The sequence below is a fragment of the Apium graveolens genome, chromosome 2 (genome assembly GCF_009905375.1).
Source record: "Apium graveolens cultivar Ventura chromosome 2, ASM990537v1, whole genome shotgun sequence".
Classification (NCBI taxonomy): domain Eukaryota; kingdom Viridiplantae; phylum Streptophyta; class Magnoliopsida; order Apiales; family Apiaceae; genus Apium; species Apium graveolens.
In genome coordinates, this window is record NC_133648.1 from 194785391 (window position 1) to 194803586 (window position 18196).

General features: G+C 36.2%; 3 protein-coding genes across 3 annotated transcripts; 2 read left to right on the forward strand and 1 right to left on the reverse strand.

The window, feature by feature from the left end:
- Positions 1 to 429: 429 nt before the first annotated feature.
- Positions 430 to 1917, forward strand: LOC141695976 (uncharacterized). Its single transcript, XM_074500177.1, has 2 exons — positions 430 to 523; positions 1205 to 1917. The coding sequence occupies exons 1-2, from the start codon at positions 430 to 432 to the stop codon at positions 1915 to 1917; spliced, it is 807 nt and encodes a 268-aa protein (XP_074356278.1).
- A 1707-nt stretch (positions 1918 to 3624) lies between these two features.
- Positions 3625 to 4461, forward strand: LOC141695985 (uncharacterized). Its single transcript, XM_074500184.1, has one exon. The coding sequence runs from the start codon at positions 3625 to 3627 to the stop codon at positions 4459 to 4461; it is 837 nt and encodes a 278-aa protein (XP_074356285.1).
- Positions 4462 to 10921: 6460 nt separating this feature from the next.
- Positions 10922 to 15298, reverse strand: LOC141708040 (uncharacterized). The gene is made up of 3 exons (XM_074511514.1): positions 14976 to 15298; positions 12558 to 13650; positions 10922 to 12473 (listed from the first exon to the last, which is right to left on the reverse strand). Exons 1-3 carry the CDS (start codon positions 15250 to 15252, stop codon positions 12287 to 12289), a joined length of 1557 nt encoding a protein of 518 aa, XP_074367615.1. The 5' UTR covers positions 15253 to 15298; the 3' UTR covers positions 10922 to 12286.
- Positions 15299 to 18196: the final 2898 nt, after the last annotated feature.

An 18196-nucleotide genomic window follows, 5' to 3' on the forward strand; every position in this document is an offset into this window, starting at 1 on the left:
TTGATTGGGAAAGTCTTAAAGTTTGATAAGATCACAAGTCATTTTGAGCCACTTAAGTATGCAATGGTGCAAATCAAACTTGTTTACTCAGCTCCTCGCCCACCTTTCATGTGGGTTCTTGTTATACACGAGGATGGTACGGAAGAAAGAATCAAAGTTGATGTGGAATACTCACAAATGCCTTATTCTTGTAGCTTGTGCAAGGCGTTTGGACATTTCTTGGCTAGGTGTACAGATAACCGAGATAGAGAGGCTCCACAAAAACCGAAAACAACCAAGTCACATGGCAAGAAAAGAGCTTGAGCTGATATTCATGCTACTGTAATAGAAGAAAGGGACAGGGTCGAACCTACTGAAAATTATGTTGATAATCTTAACAAGGAATTAGTTTCTTATGTCATAGGAGAATTTTTAGGCTGTTCTATAGTAATGGATGAAGATCAGATAGTAGAACAAGCTCACAATGGGCCAACTAAAAATAATATTGATGACCTTGATGATCCTGAAGCACGTGAGGCACTTGGTATTCAGAATCCAGAACCACAAAAGCCTCAACACACACAGTAAGACTAGCATATCCAGAAGATGCAAATCAGCCAACATGAGGAGGGTGAAATACATGAGGAACCTGTAACCATAAATAATGCATTTCAAGTCTTGGAGAATGACGAAGAAATTGTATCAATAAATGGAAAGACATCACCAAAAAAAAAGGAAGGAGAAGACATCTAGCACTCCCAATATAAAAAAATTGGACACTCCAAAACTTACAAAAGAAGTGGATGCGGAGGGATTCATTCAGGTTTCACACAAGAAGAAGAGTTTAAGACTGGCATATAAGCATGCACCTCTACCCCGTTTACAATGAACTTTTCCTCATGGAATGTTAGGGGGCTTAACAAAGGTCCTCATCCAAAAGAGCTTATCAATTACATTTCCCTGAATAAATTAAGCCTTATGGGAATTCTAGAAACTAAAGTCAAAGAAAAGAATACAATGGTTGTTTCTAAGTGCATAAATAAAATATGGTCCTGGTTATTTAATTATGATCAACATTATAATGGAAGAGTGTGGGTTGGTTGGGATCCCTCCATCTGGTCCATCAGTGCCATATCCAAGTCTGCTCAACACGTAACTTGTCTGGATACGTTTATTGGAAAATAGCACATTGTCATGATTACTTTTGTGTATGCTTATAATGAAGTTGCTGATAGAGTTACTCTATGGAATGACCTGAATTCTTTAAGCACTACAGCTATGCATTGGTGTGTGTTGGGTGAATTTAATAGTATTCTTAACATCGATGAAGTTCGTGGTGGTCGTGCTCACTGGACGCCTGATATGCAAGCTTTTAAAGATTGCCTTATTGCTGCTAGTCTCTGTCAAATCAGAACAGTTGGTGAATTGTTTACTTGGACAAATAAGAGGCCTTTGAGTCCGATCCTTAAATATCTTGACAGAGCTGTTGTTAATGGTGTTTGGCTGCCTACCTACACTGAAAGTCAAGCTTTTGTTAAAAATAGAGGGGTTATGGATCACAACCCGTTAATTTTAAATATTGCCACGGATATTGAGACCTTTGGTAAGGCATTCCAGTTCTTTAATCATATGTTGGAGCTTCCGGAGTTCCCTGATATTATAGCCAAGGTTTGGGGTCAGCCCCTTTATGGAGGCCCCATGTCCATCTTATGCAGAAAGCTCAAATTAGTTCGACTTGCCCTTGGTGATCTAAATAGGAAACATGGTAACCTTCATTCTAATGTCAACAAGGCTCGTGCTGAGCTATCTAACATCCAAGATATGATGGTTAATGACTCTAGCCTTGACTTATTGATGGAAGAAAAAGTGCTTATTGAACATTTGAACGAGGCTTTGCTTCAGGAAGATAAGTTACTTATGCAAAAATCTAGAGTGTGATGGTTGGATAAAGGGGATGGAAACAACAGATTTTTCTTCAACCAATGCAAGGCAAATTGGAATTACAGTAAGGTCCTAGCCACCCAGGATTCCCAGGGCAATTTGGTTCATGGACAAAGGCAGTGTGCGGGGGTGGCTGTTGAGTAGTTTAAACAGTTTCTGGGTACTGAAACTATCTCAGGCAGACAACCTCTGTGGTTGGAAGAACTTCAATGCCCTGTAATTACTGAAGAGCAAGCACAGAGTCTATGTCGCCCAATAATTGCTGATTTAATTCATGGCACTTTAAAGAAAATGAAGAAGAATAAGGCACCCGGGCCTGATGGGTTCAATGTTGAGTTCTTTCTGGCAACTTGGGATATTTGTGGCCCTCTTTTTTGTGAAGCAGTGCAGTCTCTCTTTGTGTACAACAACATGCATCAAGGTATTAATGCTACTAATATAGCTCTTATACTTAAAATCTTAACGACTTCTACTATGCAAGATTTTAGGCCCATTTCCTTATGCACCATTGCTTATAAATGCATCTCTAAAATCATTGCTTCAAGGCTAAAAACTGTTCTTCCGAGTATCATTGATATTGCACAGTTGGCTTTCGTACCGGGTAGGCATATCTCTGATAACATTTTGCTGACTCAAGAACTCTTTCGTGGATATGATAGAGAAGCAGGTGCTACTTGTTGTGCTGTTAAAATAGACCTTTAAAAGGCTTTTGATTCTCTACACTGGGACTTCATCATCACAGTCTTACAAAAAATGATATTTTCTACTCAATTCATTAAATGGACCGGGACATGTATTTGTACCACTAAGTTTTCTATTAAATTGAATGGTATAATGCATGGTTATTTTGCTGGAGCTAAAGAAATTCGCCAGGGTGATCCTATGTCACCATATATCTTTGCTTTATGCATGAATATTCTATCTTGCCTGCTTAAAGCTAAGCCACAGGGATATAAACATCACTGGCGTTGTAGGGACTTGGACTTGACACACCTATTCTTCGCAGATGACGTCTTATTGTTTTCTCATGGTAACCAAGTCTCAGTCACCCACATCATGAGCTGCATATCTAAATTCTCAGAGGTTAGTGGTTTAACTCCAAACATTCAAAAGAGTGAGAGTTTTTTTTATAACTGCTCCACTACTTTTCTTGATTGGTTTCATGATGAATTTGGTATTCTGAGAGGTCAGCTCCCTATTCGTTTTTTGGGTGTACCTCTAATTTCTTCTCAGCTTAGCATAAATGACTGTATTCCCCTGATCGATAAAATTACTAGTAGAATCCATATATGGACCTCTCTATTGCTTTCGTTTGTAGGACGAGTTTAATTAATAAAAGCAGTTCTATGCTCCATTCAAGAATTTTGGTCCAATCATTTTATGCTGCTAAATGTTGTGCATGAGGAAGTTCAATCTTTGCTCACCAAATTTTTGTGGAGGGGTAATATAAATGACAAAGGTGGCGCCAAAGTTAGTTGGAATACTATCTGTTTACCAAGGCAGGAAGGTGGACTGGGGATCAAGAACTCTTTGGAATGGAACCGTGCCCAAATCCTATATCATCTACTCAAAGTCATCTCTAAGGATCCTAGCTTATGGGCCTCTTGGGTAAATGCAACTGTACTAAAAAATAAGCACTTCTGGACTCTAAAGCTACCCAATGATTGTTCTTGGATTTGGAAAAAAGTCCTTCGTCTTCGAGTCATGGCTCTCCATTATATTTCATACAGGATTGTCAACGGTGAGAGCATTTCCCTCTGGTTTGACCCATGGTGGAGACACACTTGTCTTGCGCATAACATGTATTCTCCTATTATCAGACAGTGTGGGCTTGAGGTGGATGCAAAAGTCAGTAAACTTATTAACACCAGGACATGGTGTCTTCCGACCCCAAATCAGAGGCATCACCATGTTGACACAAATCTTTTGCAATGGTTAGAAACTTTTGATTATCCTGCCTTTAATCTCAATTCTTCAGATGCAATACTTTGGGATGGTTTAGAGTTGAGAAAAGTTAAACCATGGCACATCTGGGAAAGTACACGAAATAGAGGACCTGGTGTTCCTTGGTCTAAAGCAATCTGGCACACGCTTAAAATTATTCGATATGCTCACCATAGTTGGTTGTTGTGCCATGGAAAACTGCTAACCTTGGCCCGTATGGCGAGGTTTGGAATGATAGTCTCGCAGCAGTCTTATCTCTGTATTGGTGGTAGAGAAACTGATTCACATCTCTTCATTCGTTGCCGGCTGGTAATACATGGTTGCAGCTCCAAGATACTGCTAACCTATGGTAGCTATATGCTCTCCAAGATCCGATCGAGGTTGGGAATTTTGGCGGCTGGTAATACATGGTTGCAGCTCCTTCAGAACATAATGGACATTACGGACTGTATAAAAAGAACCATTGCCCTGCTTACGGTCCAGGTCTTCACGTATTACATTTGGCATGAGAGAAACTCCCGCAGACACAACAAGGGCATTCTTACTCCTCACAGTTTGCTTGATGGAATTCTTACACATGTTAGAGCTAAACTGTAGAGTACTAATTAGATTTCCAGACTATGTAATAGGCCTGACTTATGTATTAGTTAATTAGTGATCCTCGTTTTCTTTGGGGTGTTCCCTTTTTGCTTTGTACGCTCAATCTGCTTTTACAGATTGTGTTTAGATAGGTCTCTCTATGGGTTTCATTGAGTAAGGGTTTAACCCTTTGTATATACTCTTATTCTCTTTCTAATATATATATAATTTACTAAAAAAAAGTACCCAGAATAATATTTGATACTTCAACGGATGATAAGATTCAACGGATATTCATTTTCAACGGATAATGAACATCTGTCGAGATGTAAATTATGACTTAGCCAAAATTTCATCTTTGACAAGAAATATCAAGTTTTATTCTGGCTGCAATTCAAATAGATTAGACATCAAAATAGATTAAGTGTAATTAAGCATACCTAACTCACTTACCAACCTAGTAAAGGTGGATTCATCAAGTGGCTTGGTGAAGATGTCTGCAAGTTGCTTCTCACTTGGAACAAAATGAAGTTCCGATGTACAATTCATGACATATTCTCTAATGAAGTGGTACTTGATGTCAATGTGATTGGTCCTTGAATGTTGAACTGGATTTTCAGTAATTGCAATGGCACTTGTGTTATCATAGAAAATAGGAATCTTATTCACCTGTAGACCATAGTCCAACAGTTGATTTTTCATCCATAAAATCTGTGCACAATAGCTACCAGCAACAATATATTCAGCCTCAGCTGTAGAAGTAGAGACTGAATTTTTCTTTTTACTAAACCAGGATACTAGCTTATTTCCTAAAAATTGACAAGTTCCTATAGTACTTTTTCTATCAAATTTTACAACCTGCATAATCTGCATCTGAATAACCAGTTAGATCAAAACTAGAATCTCTAAGATACCAAATGCCAAGTTTTGGTGTTCTTTTAAGATATCTGAAAATTCTCTTAATAGCTATTAAATGAGATTCACTAGGATCAGCCTGAAATCTAGCACAAAGACAAGTAGAAAATATTATATCTGGCCTACTGGCTGTTAAATATAAAAGTGAGCCAACCATGCCTCTATAGCTTGAAATATCCACAAACTTTTCAGTAGTGTTTAATTCAAGTTTAGTTGCAGTGGCCATGGGAGTTTTTGCAGATGTGCAATCCATTAAGTCAAACTTCTTTAAAAGATCATAAATATATTTGGTTTGACTAATGAATATTCCATCACTAACTTGCTTAACTTGTAAACCAAGAAAATAAGTTAGTTCTCCCATCATGCTCATTTCATATTTACTTTGCATCAATTTGGAAAACTTTTTGCAAAGTTTTTCATCTGTAGAGCCAAATATAATATCATCTTCATAAATTTGAACAAGTATACTAGAGACATTAACATTTCTATAAAATAAAGTTTTATCAACAGTACCTCATATAAAATAATTTTCTAAGAGAAACTTTGACAAAGTATAATACCAGGCTCTAGGTGCTTGCTTCAGTCCATAAAGCGTTTTCAAAAGATAGTAGGCATATTCTGAAAAGTTGGGGTCTTTAAAACCAGGAGGTTGACTGAAATAGACTTCCTCCTCCAAATCTCCATTCAGAAAGACACTTTTAACATCCATCTGATAGACTTTGAAATTGGCATGTGCTGCATAGGCTAGAAAAATTCTGATGGCTTCAAGTCTTGTAACAGGAGCAAATGTCTCATCAAAATCTATTCCTTCTTGTTGACAGTAGCCCTTAGCAAACAATCTAGCTTTGTTCCTGACTACTATGCCATTTTCATCCATCTTGTTTCTGAATACCCACTTGGTGTCAATCAGATTCTTTCCTTTAGGCTTGGGTCCTAGCTTCCAAACTTTATTTCTTTCAAATTGGTTTAGCTCCTCCTGCATAGCTAAAACCCAATCAGGATCCAAAAGAGCTTCTTCCACCTTTTTAGGTTCTTCCTGAGACAGAAAGCTGTTGTAGAGACATTCTTTTTGAGTTGTTTTCCTAGTTTACACTCTTGAAGATGCATCACCAATAATCAATTTAAATGGGTGATCTCTAGTCCATTTTTTCTGTTGTGGTAGATTAGCTCTAGATGAAAAGGCCTCATAGTTGTCTTGATTTATGACTGAGTTTGATTAGAAGAAACCCCCCTGAGTTTGTGGATCTTTGACTTGAAGTTGGGGTTCTTTCTAATTGTGATATGTATTGGCTTTCAACTCTTATTGATGGCTCAACAGATGTTGATCTTTGCCTTTCGATGGATGATATAGATTGTCTTTCAACGGATGATGCACTTGGTCTTTCGACGGATATTGAATGATGTGCTTCATTTGTTGTAGACTTTTCTTTATTATCCTTAGATATTGTTTCTTGATCACTTTCATAATCACTATCATCACAAATCATCTCAATATTGTCAAATTTGAGGCTTTTATGGAAATCTCCATCTTGAAGTCCTTCAATCTTTTTATCATCAAACACAGCATGTACAGATTCCATAACAATATTAGTTCTAATATTATAGACTCTGCATTCTTTTCCAACTGTATATCCAACAAAAATGCCTTCATCTGCTTTGGCATCAAACTTTCCATTCTGATCAGTTTGATTCCTCAAGATATAGCATTTGCAGCCAAAGACATGAAGAAAGTTTAATGTTGGTTTCCTGTTCTTAAAAAATTGGTAGGGTGTCATGCATTTTGCTTGATTAACCAAAGAAATATTCTGAGTGTAGCATGCAGTATTTACATCTTTTGCCCAAAAGTATGTTGGTAACTTTGATTCTTCTAGCATTGTTCTTGCAGCTTCAATAAGAGATCCGTTCTTCCTTTCCACCACTATATTTTATTGTGGGGTTCTTGCTGCTGAGAATTCATGCATGATCCCATTTTCTTCACAAAATAATCTCATCACAGAATTCTTAAACTCAGTTCCATTGTCACTCCTGATTCTTTTAACTTTGAAATCAAGATGATTGTTAACTTGCCTTATGTGATTGATGATGATTTCACTAGCTTCATCTTTGGATTTGAGAAAATATGTCCAAGAGAACTTTGAGAAATTATCCACAATTACTAGGCAATATCTTTTTGTTGAAATGGACAACACATTGACTGGTCCAAATAAATCCATGTGCAGTAGTTGTAGAGGTTCTTCAATTGTTGAATCAAACTTCTTTTTGAATGATGCCTTGATCTGTTTTCCTTTTTGACATGCATTACATAATCCATCCTTTGAGAATTCCACTTGAGGAATGCCTCTTACCAAATCTTTCCTGACCAATTCATTCATAGTCTTGAAGTTTAGATGGGACAGCTTCTTATACCATAGTCAACTTTCATCTTGACTTGCCTTGCTGAAGAGACTAGTGACAGATTCTATATTTGATGAGTTGAAGTCAGCTAGATACATATTTCTTTTTCTCACACCGGTGAGAACCACTTTGTTGCTTTTCTTGTTGGTCACAACACAGGCTTCAGAATTAAATGTTATTGAGTTGCCCTTGTCACAAAGATGGATGATACTCAATAGATTGTGCTTGAGTCCATCCACTAGGGCAACTTCCTCAATGATGACATTGTCTTTAGAAATCAAGCCATATCCCACAATATAACCCTTGTTGTCATCTCCAAAAGTGATACTTGGGTCAGCTCTCTCCTTAAACTCAGTGAGCAGGGTAGAATCTCCAGTCATGTGCCTTGAGCACCCACTATCCAAATACCAAAGATTCTTTATGTTTCCCTGCACATAACAAAATCAAATCAAGTTGATTTTGGTACCCAAGTTTCCTTGGGTCCTGTTTTGTTAGCCTTTTTCTTGGGTTTCTTAGGCTTGTCCTCATTTGACTTGGGTATCTGAGATTCATTTTTAGTCAATTGAGTAGATCCTTTAAAACCATTCATCATCACATTATTATCATGCACAGGTTGGTTAACATGGAAGGACATATTTTGTGCAAACATGTTATTCCAGTAAGGCATGCTAAATGGCATTTGTGGCATACTGAATATAGCGTAGTAAGGATTTTGTGCAAATGGCATACTAGAAAATTGTGCATTCAAATTATGTGCAGGCATAACATTCACATGCAGTGTAGGCATGTTAGGAAATAAAGAAGGTACAAACATGGGAGCAGGCATAACAAGTTTGCAATTAACAGACAGATGATTAACACTATCACATTTCACACAGATTTTTCTAGGTGCATATTTATCAGGTGTGTAGTTGTTATATTTGTTAATTCCTACTTTCCCATTCCTATTATTTTTCCTTTTTGATTCCGCTTTAACCTCTATTTTCTCCAATCTGTCATTCAATTGCTTGATTGACAGATGCCATACATTGACTCTCTTGTTCTTTTTCACTTGACTTGTTTCTCCTGGAACAAAATTCTTGGAAACTGATCCATATTTCTCATTTAACTTAGCTAGCTGGGATTTGCTAACTGGCTTTCTTTCACTCAACAGATGTGATTTCTTATCTTTCGACGAATAATTCTTTTGATCATTCGACGGATAACATTCCTCATCTGTCGAATCCACATCTGTTGAAAGTCCTTCTTCTAAGTTGGGATTCAGTTTCTCCTTGCTCTTTTTCCAGGCTTCATCACAGAAGGATATCTATACCTTGAACTTTAGTAATTTGAGCATGGACATCTCTAGATGATTTCCATGCCTTAATTACTTCCTGTTCTCGTTCAAGTTGCTTTATTAAAATATCATCTTTCTTTAAGGATTCAGTTAGTTCATCTTTGGCAATCTTGCACTCCATCTTCAGTTTTTCAAACTCAACAAACTGAGTCTCTAACACATTGTTTCTTTCACTTAAAAACAATTTGTTCTCTTTAATTTTAGTGCGTTCTTTAGTAAGTGATTTGAGTGTAACACGCAGATGATATAATTCAGTAGACATGTCATTTATAGCATCATTACACTCAGCTTTAGATAAATGTGCTAGATTAGTGGTGATTACCTGATTACTGGATGAACTGACTTCTGTTTCATCTGATTTGACCATAAGTGCTAGATTGACATAGCTTGAATCCGCATCATCTTCTAATCCATCAGCAGACCAGTCATTTTCCTGAGTTAGAAAAGCCCTTTCCTTTTGTTTGAGAAACTCAAAGTACTTCTTTTTGTAATCTACGGGCTCAAACTTCTTTCTATCAGAATCAGGCTTTCTGCATTCATTTGCAAAATGACCACTCAAGCCACACTTGAAACATTTAAATTTTGACTTATCAACCATGTTTCTGTTTGGCTTGGATGCTCCAAAATTCTTCTTAAATTTGAGCTTGGCAAATCTTCTGGATAGAAAAGCTAGATGCTCATCTATGTCATTTATATCATCTTGACTAAGATGGTCTTAATGTTCAGCTACTAGCCATTTTTCTTTGCCTTCACAAACTTTAAGGTTTGGTGCAGATTCCACAGTTTCTACCTTTATCTCTTTCTCTCTCTCTCTTGCTCAGCAATCAATGCAATGGATCCCCCCTTCTTCCTTCCTTTCTCCAGCTTCTCATCTTGCTCTATTTCAAGCTCATAGGTCTTTAGAATCCTATACAGTCTGTCCAAGGTAAATTCCTTGTAATCTTGAGAGTTTCTTAGTGAGACTGTCATAGGCTTCCATTCCTTTGGCAGATATCTAAGGAATTTGAGGTTTGAGTCTTTTGTCTGATAGACTCTTCCATGCAGTTTTAGAGCATTTAGTAGTTTTTAAAACCTACTAATTATGTCAGTGAGTGACTCACTTTCTTCACTATGAAAATGCTCATATTGTTGAATCAAGAGTTGCATCTTGTGTTCCCTTACCTGCTCAGTTTCATCACATATAACTTGAATTATATCCCATACCTCTTTAGAAGTTTTACAATTTATGATGTTGTCAAACATGTCACCATCAACACCATTAAATAAAATGTCCATGGCCTTCTTATCTTTATGAACTTGCTCAATATCTGGATCAGACCATTCTGCTTTAGGCTTTGGGATAGATGGCTCATTTCCTGTAGCAGCTCTCATAAGGACAGGAGGATCTTTCTCAATACAGTCCACATATTCTTCATCTTGAGAGAGGAGATGCAGGTGCATCTTCACCTTCCAATGGTGATAGTTGTCTTTGTCCGAAAATGGAATCTTTACTCCTACATCTTTTCTGTTCATCTTGTTAGTTGTGATCTTTAAACTCTTTGTTCTTCAAGAGTTTGCTCTGATACCAATTGTTATTCCCAAACAATCTAACAAAGAATTACAGAAGGGGGGGGTTGAATGTAATTCTGGCTACTTTTTGAATTTTAAGAACTGTTCTACCTTGAATATATAACTGTGTTTGATTCAGCTAAAGTGCAGAATGAAAGTATTGAATAAATCAAACACAAAGTAATCAAATACAAGTATTAAAAAACTTTCTGGTGGATTGAACTTTTCCACCCGAGATATAATAATTTTGAGAACTCTGTGATGCAAGATTTGCACACAGCTGCTTACAAGTTGAACTTACAAAGAATAGATAAATTCTTTTCAGATATAGCTTTATTTATCTATCTTGTAATTGCTTACTAACTTCGATGATTGTTCTACTTGCTACACTTGGTTTATATATCACCAAGTTACATGATAAAAAGACAAATAAATAAGACAAAATGTCTCTTGATCTAATTTCACGCTACTTCATTTCTCTCTCTAACATCTTTGAATATCTTCAGTTTAGCATGAAAATGAAAATGCTTCTTTATTCTCTAAAACCTGTAAATAGGCTGTCACATTCCATTTACATACAATCAACGCATGTGACTGTCAAGTCACTATCATGCTTTTGAATTTGATCATCCGTTGAAACTCTGTGAGATTATCCGTTGAGACTTGGTTGGATCATCCGTTGAGAGCATGGTTGAACATCCATTGAAACTCTAGTTGATCATCCGTTGAAACCTTGTGGAACATCCGTTGAGAGCATCTTTATAGCAGTTAACTCTATTTCACTTATAGAAGATTACAAGGCATCTAATATTTACAGTTAGCTAACCTATTTTGCATATCAATCTAGTAGTCAACATGATTTAAAACATTCTACAACATCTAACTCTCTAAGACGTTATAATATGCAGAAATGTGCAACTAAACTTATTAATACATAAGCTACCCTTTCAACAGATGTTAAAATAATCATCTGTTGAAAGTTACAAAATCACTAAATTAAATCTACTAAGGTGTTTTATTTAACTTATCATCCAATACACAACATATTCCAAACAGAAATCAATATTTGGAAAGTATAAAGTTTAGTTTTGCCGACCAAACAGTTGTAACACTTGACAAATGCCATGAAAGGGAGTATAGTTTTATATAGACTACAGTAAGTTAATTCCCCCTGCATCTACCCAGATAAGCCCATTGTCTTTTACATTTTGACTAAGCACTATAATTTCTTTCACTAATTTTCTCACGGAAACTAATAGAAAACTTTAATATAAAAGATACCATCATTAATTTCAACAAAAGAGAAAGAACTGAAGTGATTCATCAACAAGGATGAATGTGAGCCATATTTTTCCCGGGTTCACACAAAATAACCTAAAACAACTAGAGATAAAAGCAATAAACTCATTCTCAACAAAACCCAAGCCTTAAAAAGTCAAGTACGCGGGCAGTGTAACTGTGCCTTACTAATGCATACTTATAGCAACTGTCTGTAGATTAATCAGTTCTGTTTGTAGGCTAATCAGTTCACTAGTTTTCATGACCAAAATGACTAATTTCTATCCTAGTATTTCCCTGATCTTTGGTTAGGTGTAGCACATAACAATCTACACATACTTACAGACGCCGAGAGAGTAACACTTTACTACATCAAGCATTAGTATTAGAACTTGAATGGCTTTTAATCTCTGTCACTGCGATATTAATGGGCTGCCATCCAGGCTCCGTACACGTAATCCATCTCTTCAAAGTTATTATCATATTCAGTAGCTGTAATACCTCACCCAATGAAAATTCTTGTAAACAAGCATTTTTCAGGATCAAACCTGCTTCATACCTGTTTGGCAGATTGATTAAAACAATAATCAACAAGGCATAAATTTCAATATTAGAACACCCAAAGACTGAGTACAGAAAGCACCTGCACTGAGAAGCCATCATTGATGAATGGCCAGCCGAGGAACTTAAAAAGTTCTGAATTCCATCCCAAGTAGCTTTTGGGTACTGATCCAGTTGGCCTCCGACATTGTCTACGCATTTCCACAATTTCCCAATTCTGCCTACATATATCAATTCTGTCCCGAGATTTTGTTTAATTATCATCTGACGCTCAAGTGCAAAATCCAAAGCCTTCTTCACATCAGCGTTACGGAACTTTGGATCACCATAACGAATGCAGTCCTTTATGTTTGCTTCTGATGGTATTAGCTTTTCCAGCTTCAGATGGTGCAAAGCAAGTAACACTACACCTATTAGGCCTCCAATGTAGTCAGAAGGATGTTGAGCTCCGCCAATGCTATCATCCAATTTAGTTGTAGAAGAGGATGATATCACAGGTGGAACCTCAGAAGTGCAGAAACTGCTAATACCCAGCTTGTCCACGGATAACGGCTGTGTTGATTGTGAAATACTTGAAGGCATTACAGGCTTATTAATCTCGAAAAATTCATGAGGTGCTCTATTAAACTGTCTTGCTGGTGTATTTTCAGGCTGGGGAGTGTGAATGGCTTTATTCCTTTCTCTAATAACAGCATTTAAGGCTTTTGTTATAAGAGGCTGATTTGTCTTTGTTTCTAGAAAACTGTTTCCTCCCTCTGTAGCATCACCAGCAACTGCAGGACCAGTGAATCTAAGATTACTTGTGGGTACATTTTTGGGATGCAAACATGCAGTTTTGTTCAATAGAGATGTGTCCCGGACTAGACCCTGAGATGTTGCAGGTTGTGAAACATTGCTATCATTACCAAGCGACGATAATCCACCAGTGGCAAATGGAAATCCCCCCCTAAGAAGAGTTACCCAGTGCCACACACTCTCTGCAGCTGCAACGAGTGCAGCAGATGCTAGCAGGGGCTGGGCTAACAGGATATTATATCTCCGCATTCGTAACTGATGAAGTGCATTAGAAAAATCCCTATCCCCAGATATAAGTAAAAGATTTGCAGGAGCAGGATTATCGACTGCCCATAACAACATATCAGCTAAGATTTTCTTGTCACTGGCATCCTTAACTCCTGTCCATATTCAAATTTAACGAAAAAAATCAAATATTCCAAGTCAGCAAACGAAATTAGGTATTTCCACATCGCAATTAGATTTGCAAGTACTAAAAGAATTTACTGAGAATATACAAGGTTTCAGAAAATCACAATTACACCAAGTCAACTTATGTGGCAGTACAGTACTCTTGCCGATAACCATTGTCCTAACTGTTCATTTTAATTACATAAAGTCAGTAAGACTAGTTAGAGCACTGCATATATAATATTGTACCACAAAAGTAAAAGTAATACTAGCAGCACTACAAGGAAAGGCATCCTGATACTGTGATATACGTATAGACACAATTCATTCACCAAACAAACCATACATTTTGTCAAAATATAGCTTAATCAGCACAAGGAACTTTTCATTGACTTAAGAAAAGATGTTCTTGGTTTAATATAAACATACACATCTCTCTCTCTCTCTTACATAAGAAGCTATGCCAATCTTCGACAAGGATAAAAAAACAGACTCTGCTGTACCTTGTATGAAAGGAAAAGAAAAATGTAAGACTTCAGACTTCAGCCATCACCCATCAGACAATCTAGTATGAACAAATTGTGACTAGCATTAGCACAATCACGAAAATGAGCACATGATCAACCTCACAAGCCCCTTCGCTGAGCTATGTTGCTAGTCATATGCTTCACACTAAACCGAACAAACCTTAGTTTCAAGCCGTATCTCACAACTCACATATAAGACATTTTTTTACCACAATACTGTAGAAGATATCCCCAAAAGGAAGATAATCGTAGTTTGTAATTCTAATAACATGCCTACCTGGCTACCTCCCAATTCCCACCCCCAACATATGCTTCTCAATTCTCAAGTGTTTTGATCAAAAAACCACAATAAGCACAACAAAAGAAAGTAAAAAACTAAAATATTCATGTGTATTCCGACATAAAGCATACTTGCTAAAATGGTGAAATACCAAACCAACCAAATATGCCCCAAAAAAAGTCTAAAACTAAAATGTACTTAAATTTTATCCTTACTCAAACAAATATAGCGAAATTCTTACTTATTTAGCAAAAAATATATATATAAAGAGAGACTATTTCCTTAAACCCCGGAGAGAAACAATCTGGAAACTTACTAAAGTAGTAGAACACTAACAAATCCCTACCTATCTGCCTCAAATTCACACTAAAAAAAACATTACAGAGAGAGAGAGAGGGGAGAGAGAGGGCGGGAGAGAGATTCACACTAAAAACAAACGAACGGTAGGGGAGAGAGAGTGAGGGGGGGAGAGAGAGAGAGAGTGAGAGAGAGAGAGAGAGAGGAGTACCAGCAGGAACGTGATTAAGTGAAATGCCGGTACTATTGAGAGCCTCTTGAACAGGTGAAGGAATACGAAGAATATCACCGTAAGCAGATATAGAAATGGGGCCACAATAGCTCATTTTGGCAAGTGCTGAGCTTATATTCTGTGCTATTCCGTACACATTGAACCCCTTTGGTACCTGACAGTTCTCTATGTCCCACCACACCGATGTTTTCGCCGTTCTGTACTGTATTTTCGCCGCTCCGGTCATCGCCGGCGGTGTTTCGGTGTCACCGGTCATCAGCTTGATTTGCTTTTATTGTTTTGTATGTATATTTGTATTTATTACCCCTATTTATTTTCACTTGATGTAACAGTTTCAAAGTTTTTACTGCTAGCGGACAAAAATCGCTTCGGATTATTCTAGAACCATACATTAAAAACTGTAATTTTTATGTTTTACAGAAAATTTGTTTCACTTTTAATTTGTCTTTATACTGTCCTATATTATCTCTAATTTTATGCAATATAATATTATAATAGATGAAATATTAAACAATTGATAATCGTTACTTACTGAAATTACATGTTGTCCTGCTAAATTGATATTAAATTATATTATAACTAAAATTAAAAGTAAATCAACAAAAATATTCGCTAAATCAGAAAATTAAGCTATGAACACAAGTACAATCATTAAAATTCGAAATTCTTCGACTCTAATATTAAATACACGTAGTTAATATATCCTACTTTTTTTTACCAATAACACCCTTTCTATTTTAAGAGGTCACATAAAAGCATACCTAATGGTTGTCACTCTTCAAGTAGTGCGAACTTTGCCACAATTATATTATATTTTATTTCTTTTTTTCATATCATTATTAGCACCCTACTTTTACAAAAAATATTTTAATGTTGATGTAAACTTTGTTGATTCAACAAAAAAAATGGATAATAATAATATAATAGAAAAATAATATTTTATGCATAATACCACAAAGTAAGTTGACACAATGTCAACTTTTGATAACTCATGCGAGCTCACTTGACAGTCCAATAATATCTCACAATTTTAATGGAGTGTTTTTATGGGTGTCAAGTCACGTCATATCACATGACATTGACACCCTTTATTGAAGATGCTCTGATAGTTCATACAAGAATTGCTCCGATTAACAAATATATACTCCCTCCAATCCCAGTGGTCATACTTGACTTTTGCACGTAATTTCGTTAATTATTTTTAAATTTTCTTTTTGTGAATAAAAGTTTAAAATTTAAAGTTTTATTCACCAAAAAAAATTAACGGATATATGCGGTCAATCCACCTTAAAATATGCGTAAAAGTCAAAAAGCACCACTAATTTTGGATGAAGGGAGTATTTGTTATGTATAGACAAATCATTCATACCTCAACATAAGTAGCATATAAATCAAAGTAACACTTATCGAATTCCAAAGAAGATCAGTAATTGTTAGAAGAAATTGATGATATCACTGTTTAGCTATTAGAGTTTTACCGATCAGTATTTGATATCAGAGTTTGACAAAGATGACGGCATCAACATTTACCATCGGTATTTGCTTATCAGTATTTGTCATCAGTATTTATTTACATTAGTATCTGTCAAGCTGGAAATCAGAAGATATCAAATGAGGAAATATTTACAGAGATATGTCGGTGTAGGACTTTACTTATTTGTAGCAATCAATATATGGATATGTATTAGGATTCCTTATTCTATTGTAAAACATATTCTAGATTGATTGTGTAGCTATGCAGTATATAAGCACATGTTAGGTTTACACTTTATGTTTCGTGCATTGATATATCATTCATATAACCTAGCAGCTCTCAAGAATAAATGTTCATCCTTTGAGAGAGTATTGTAATCAGTTTTATTCATTAATATAAAAACTGTTCTTTTGGTTGAGTTTTTTATTTCGATTTGATTGTTTAAACTGTATTCACCCCCCTCTATAGTTGATTAAATGACTAACAATTGGTATCAGAGTTTGATGTTTATATACAAACAGTTTAAGATCCACAAAACAATCACTAATAGCTGACAGATAAGCTCAACAAAATCATCCACCATCACCAGCCACAAATCAAATCGGCCACAACATGAGTAAATATGAGGCTATTAAGGTTCCAATTATGAAGATTCACGAATATCCAATTTGGAAAGTGAAGATGGCCATATGTCTGGAAGCAACGGATCCTGAATATTTAAACAGGATTTATGATGGTTCTCACAGGCCTATGAAGCTAGCTGTTGTTGTTCCTGTTTAAGAAGAAAAGATGGCTGACAAAGAGAAGAAAAACTATTCTTTAGAGGATCTTTCATCTATTATGAAAGATGCAAAAGTTAGACATCTTTTGCATATCAGACTTGACAGTTTCATGTCCAATACAGTTATTGGATGCAAAACTTCCAAGGAAATTTGAGACACTTCGGAGGTCAAGTGTCAATGCACCATTGCTATCAAGAAGAACATAAAGACAATACTCACTCAGGAGTATGGACACTTTGACTCAAAGGCTGATGAGTCTTTGACTAAAATCTATGACATGTTTTAAAAGCTGATGAATGACTTGTCACTGGTTGATAAAGAATATGATCCAGAAGATTCTAACTTGAAGATTCTTCTTGCACTCCTTGAAAAGTGGGACTTGAAAGTCACATTTATAAGGGATAACTATGATCTTAATGAAATATCTCTAGATGAGATCTATGGTATGTTGAAAACTCATGAACTGGAGATGAAGCAAAAAAATAAGAGGAAAGGACCTAGAGCCAGACAGGTTGTACTCAAGGTTGAAGAGAAACCAAGGGAGAAGACTGGGAGAAAAATCCATTCCAAAGGCAAAGCTATCATTTCAAAGTATGATACTGAGTCATCAAACTCTGATAATGATTCGAACTTTGAAAGTGACTCAGACATTGAAAGTGATCATGGTAATGATGACGAGATTCAACATATGGCTGCTCTATTGGTGAAAAGTTTCAAGAGAATGGTGTAAAAAGACTTCAAGAAGGGAAAAAGGTTTTCCAAGAAAGGATCTAGTTCCTCAAAAAGTGATAGAATGAACTACAGAAGAAACTCTGATGAGAAGGAGTCAAAATTTGGGAAATTTGACAAGTCAAAGACAAAGTGCTACAATTGTGATGGAGTTGGACATTTTACAGCTGACTGCGGAAATCCAAAGGCTGAGAAGAAACAAGCCTTGATTACAA

Excerpts from the sequence above, each read along its gene's own strand:
- LOC141695976 (XM_074500177.1), top strand. The coding sequence starts at position 430 with ATGGATGAAGATCAGATAGTAGAACAAGCTCACAATGGGCCAACTAAA. Across the intron at positions 524-1,204 it reads TGAAGCACGTGAGGCACTTG|TTGCTGATAGAGTTACTCTA; the intron begins GTATTCAGAATC and ends CTTATAATGAAG.
- LOC141695985 (XM_074500184.1), top strand. The coding sequence starts at position 3,625 with ATGGCTCTCCATTATATTTCATACAGGATTGTCAACGGTGAGAGCATT.
- LOC141708040 (XM_074511514.1), bottom strand. The coding sequence starts at position 15,252 with ATGACCGGTGACACCGAAACACCGCCGGCGATGACCGGAGCGGCGAAA. Across the intron at positions 13,651-14,975 it reads ACTTAATCACGTTCCTGCTG|GAGTTAAGGATGCCAGTGAC; the intron begins GTACTCCTCTCT and ends GAATATGGACAG. Across the intron at positions 12,474-12,557 it reads ATGATGGCTTCTCAGTGCAG|GTATGAAGCAGGTTTGATCC; the intron begins GTGCTTTCTGTA and ends TCTGCCAAACAG.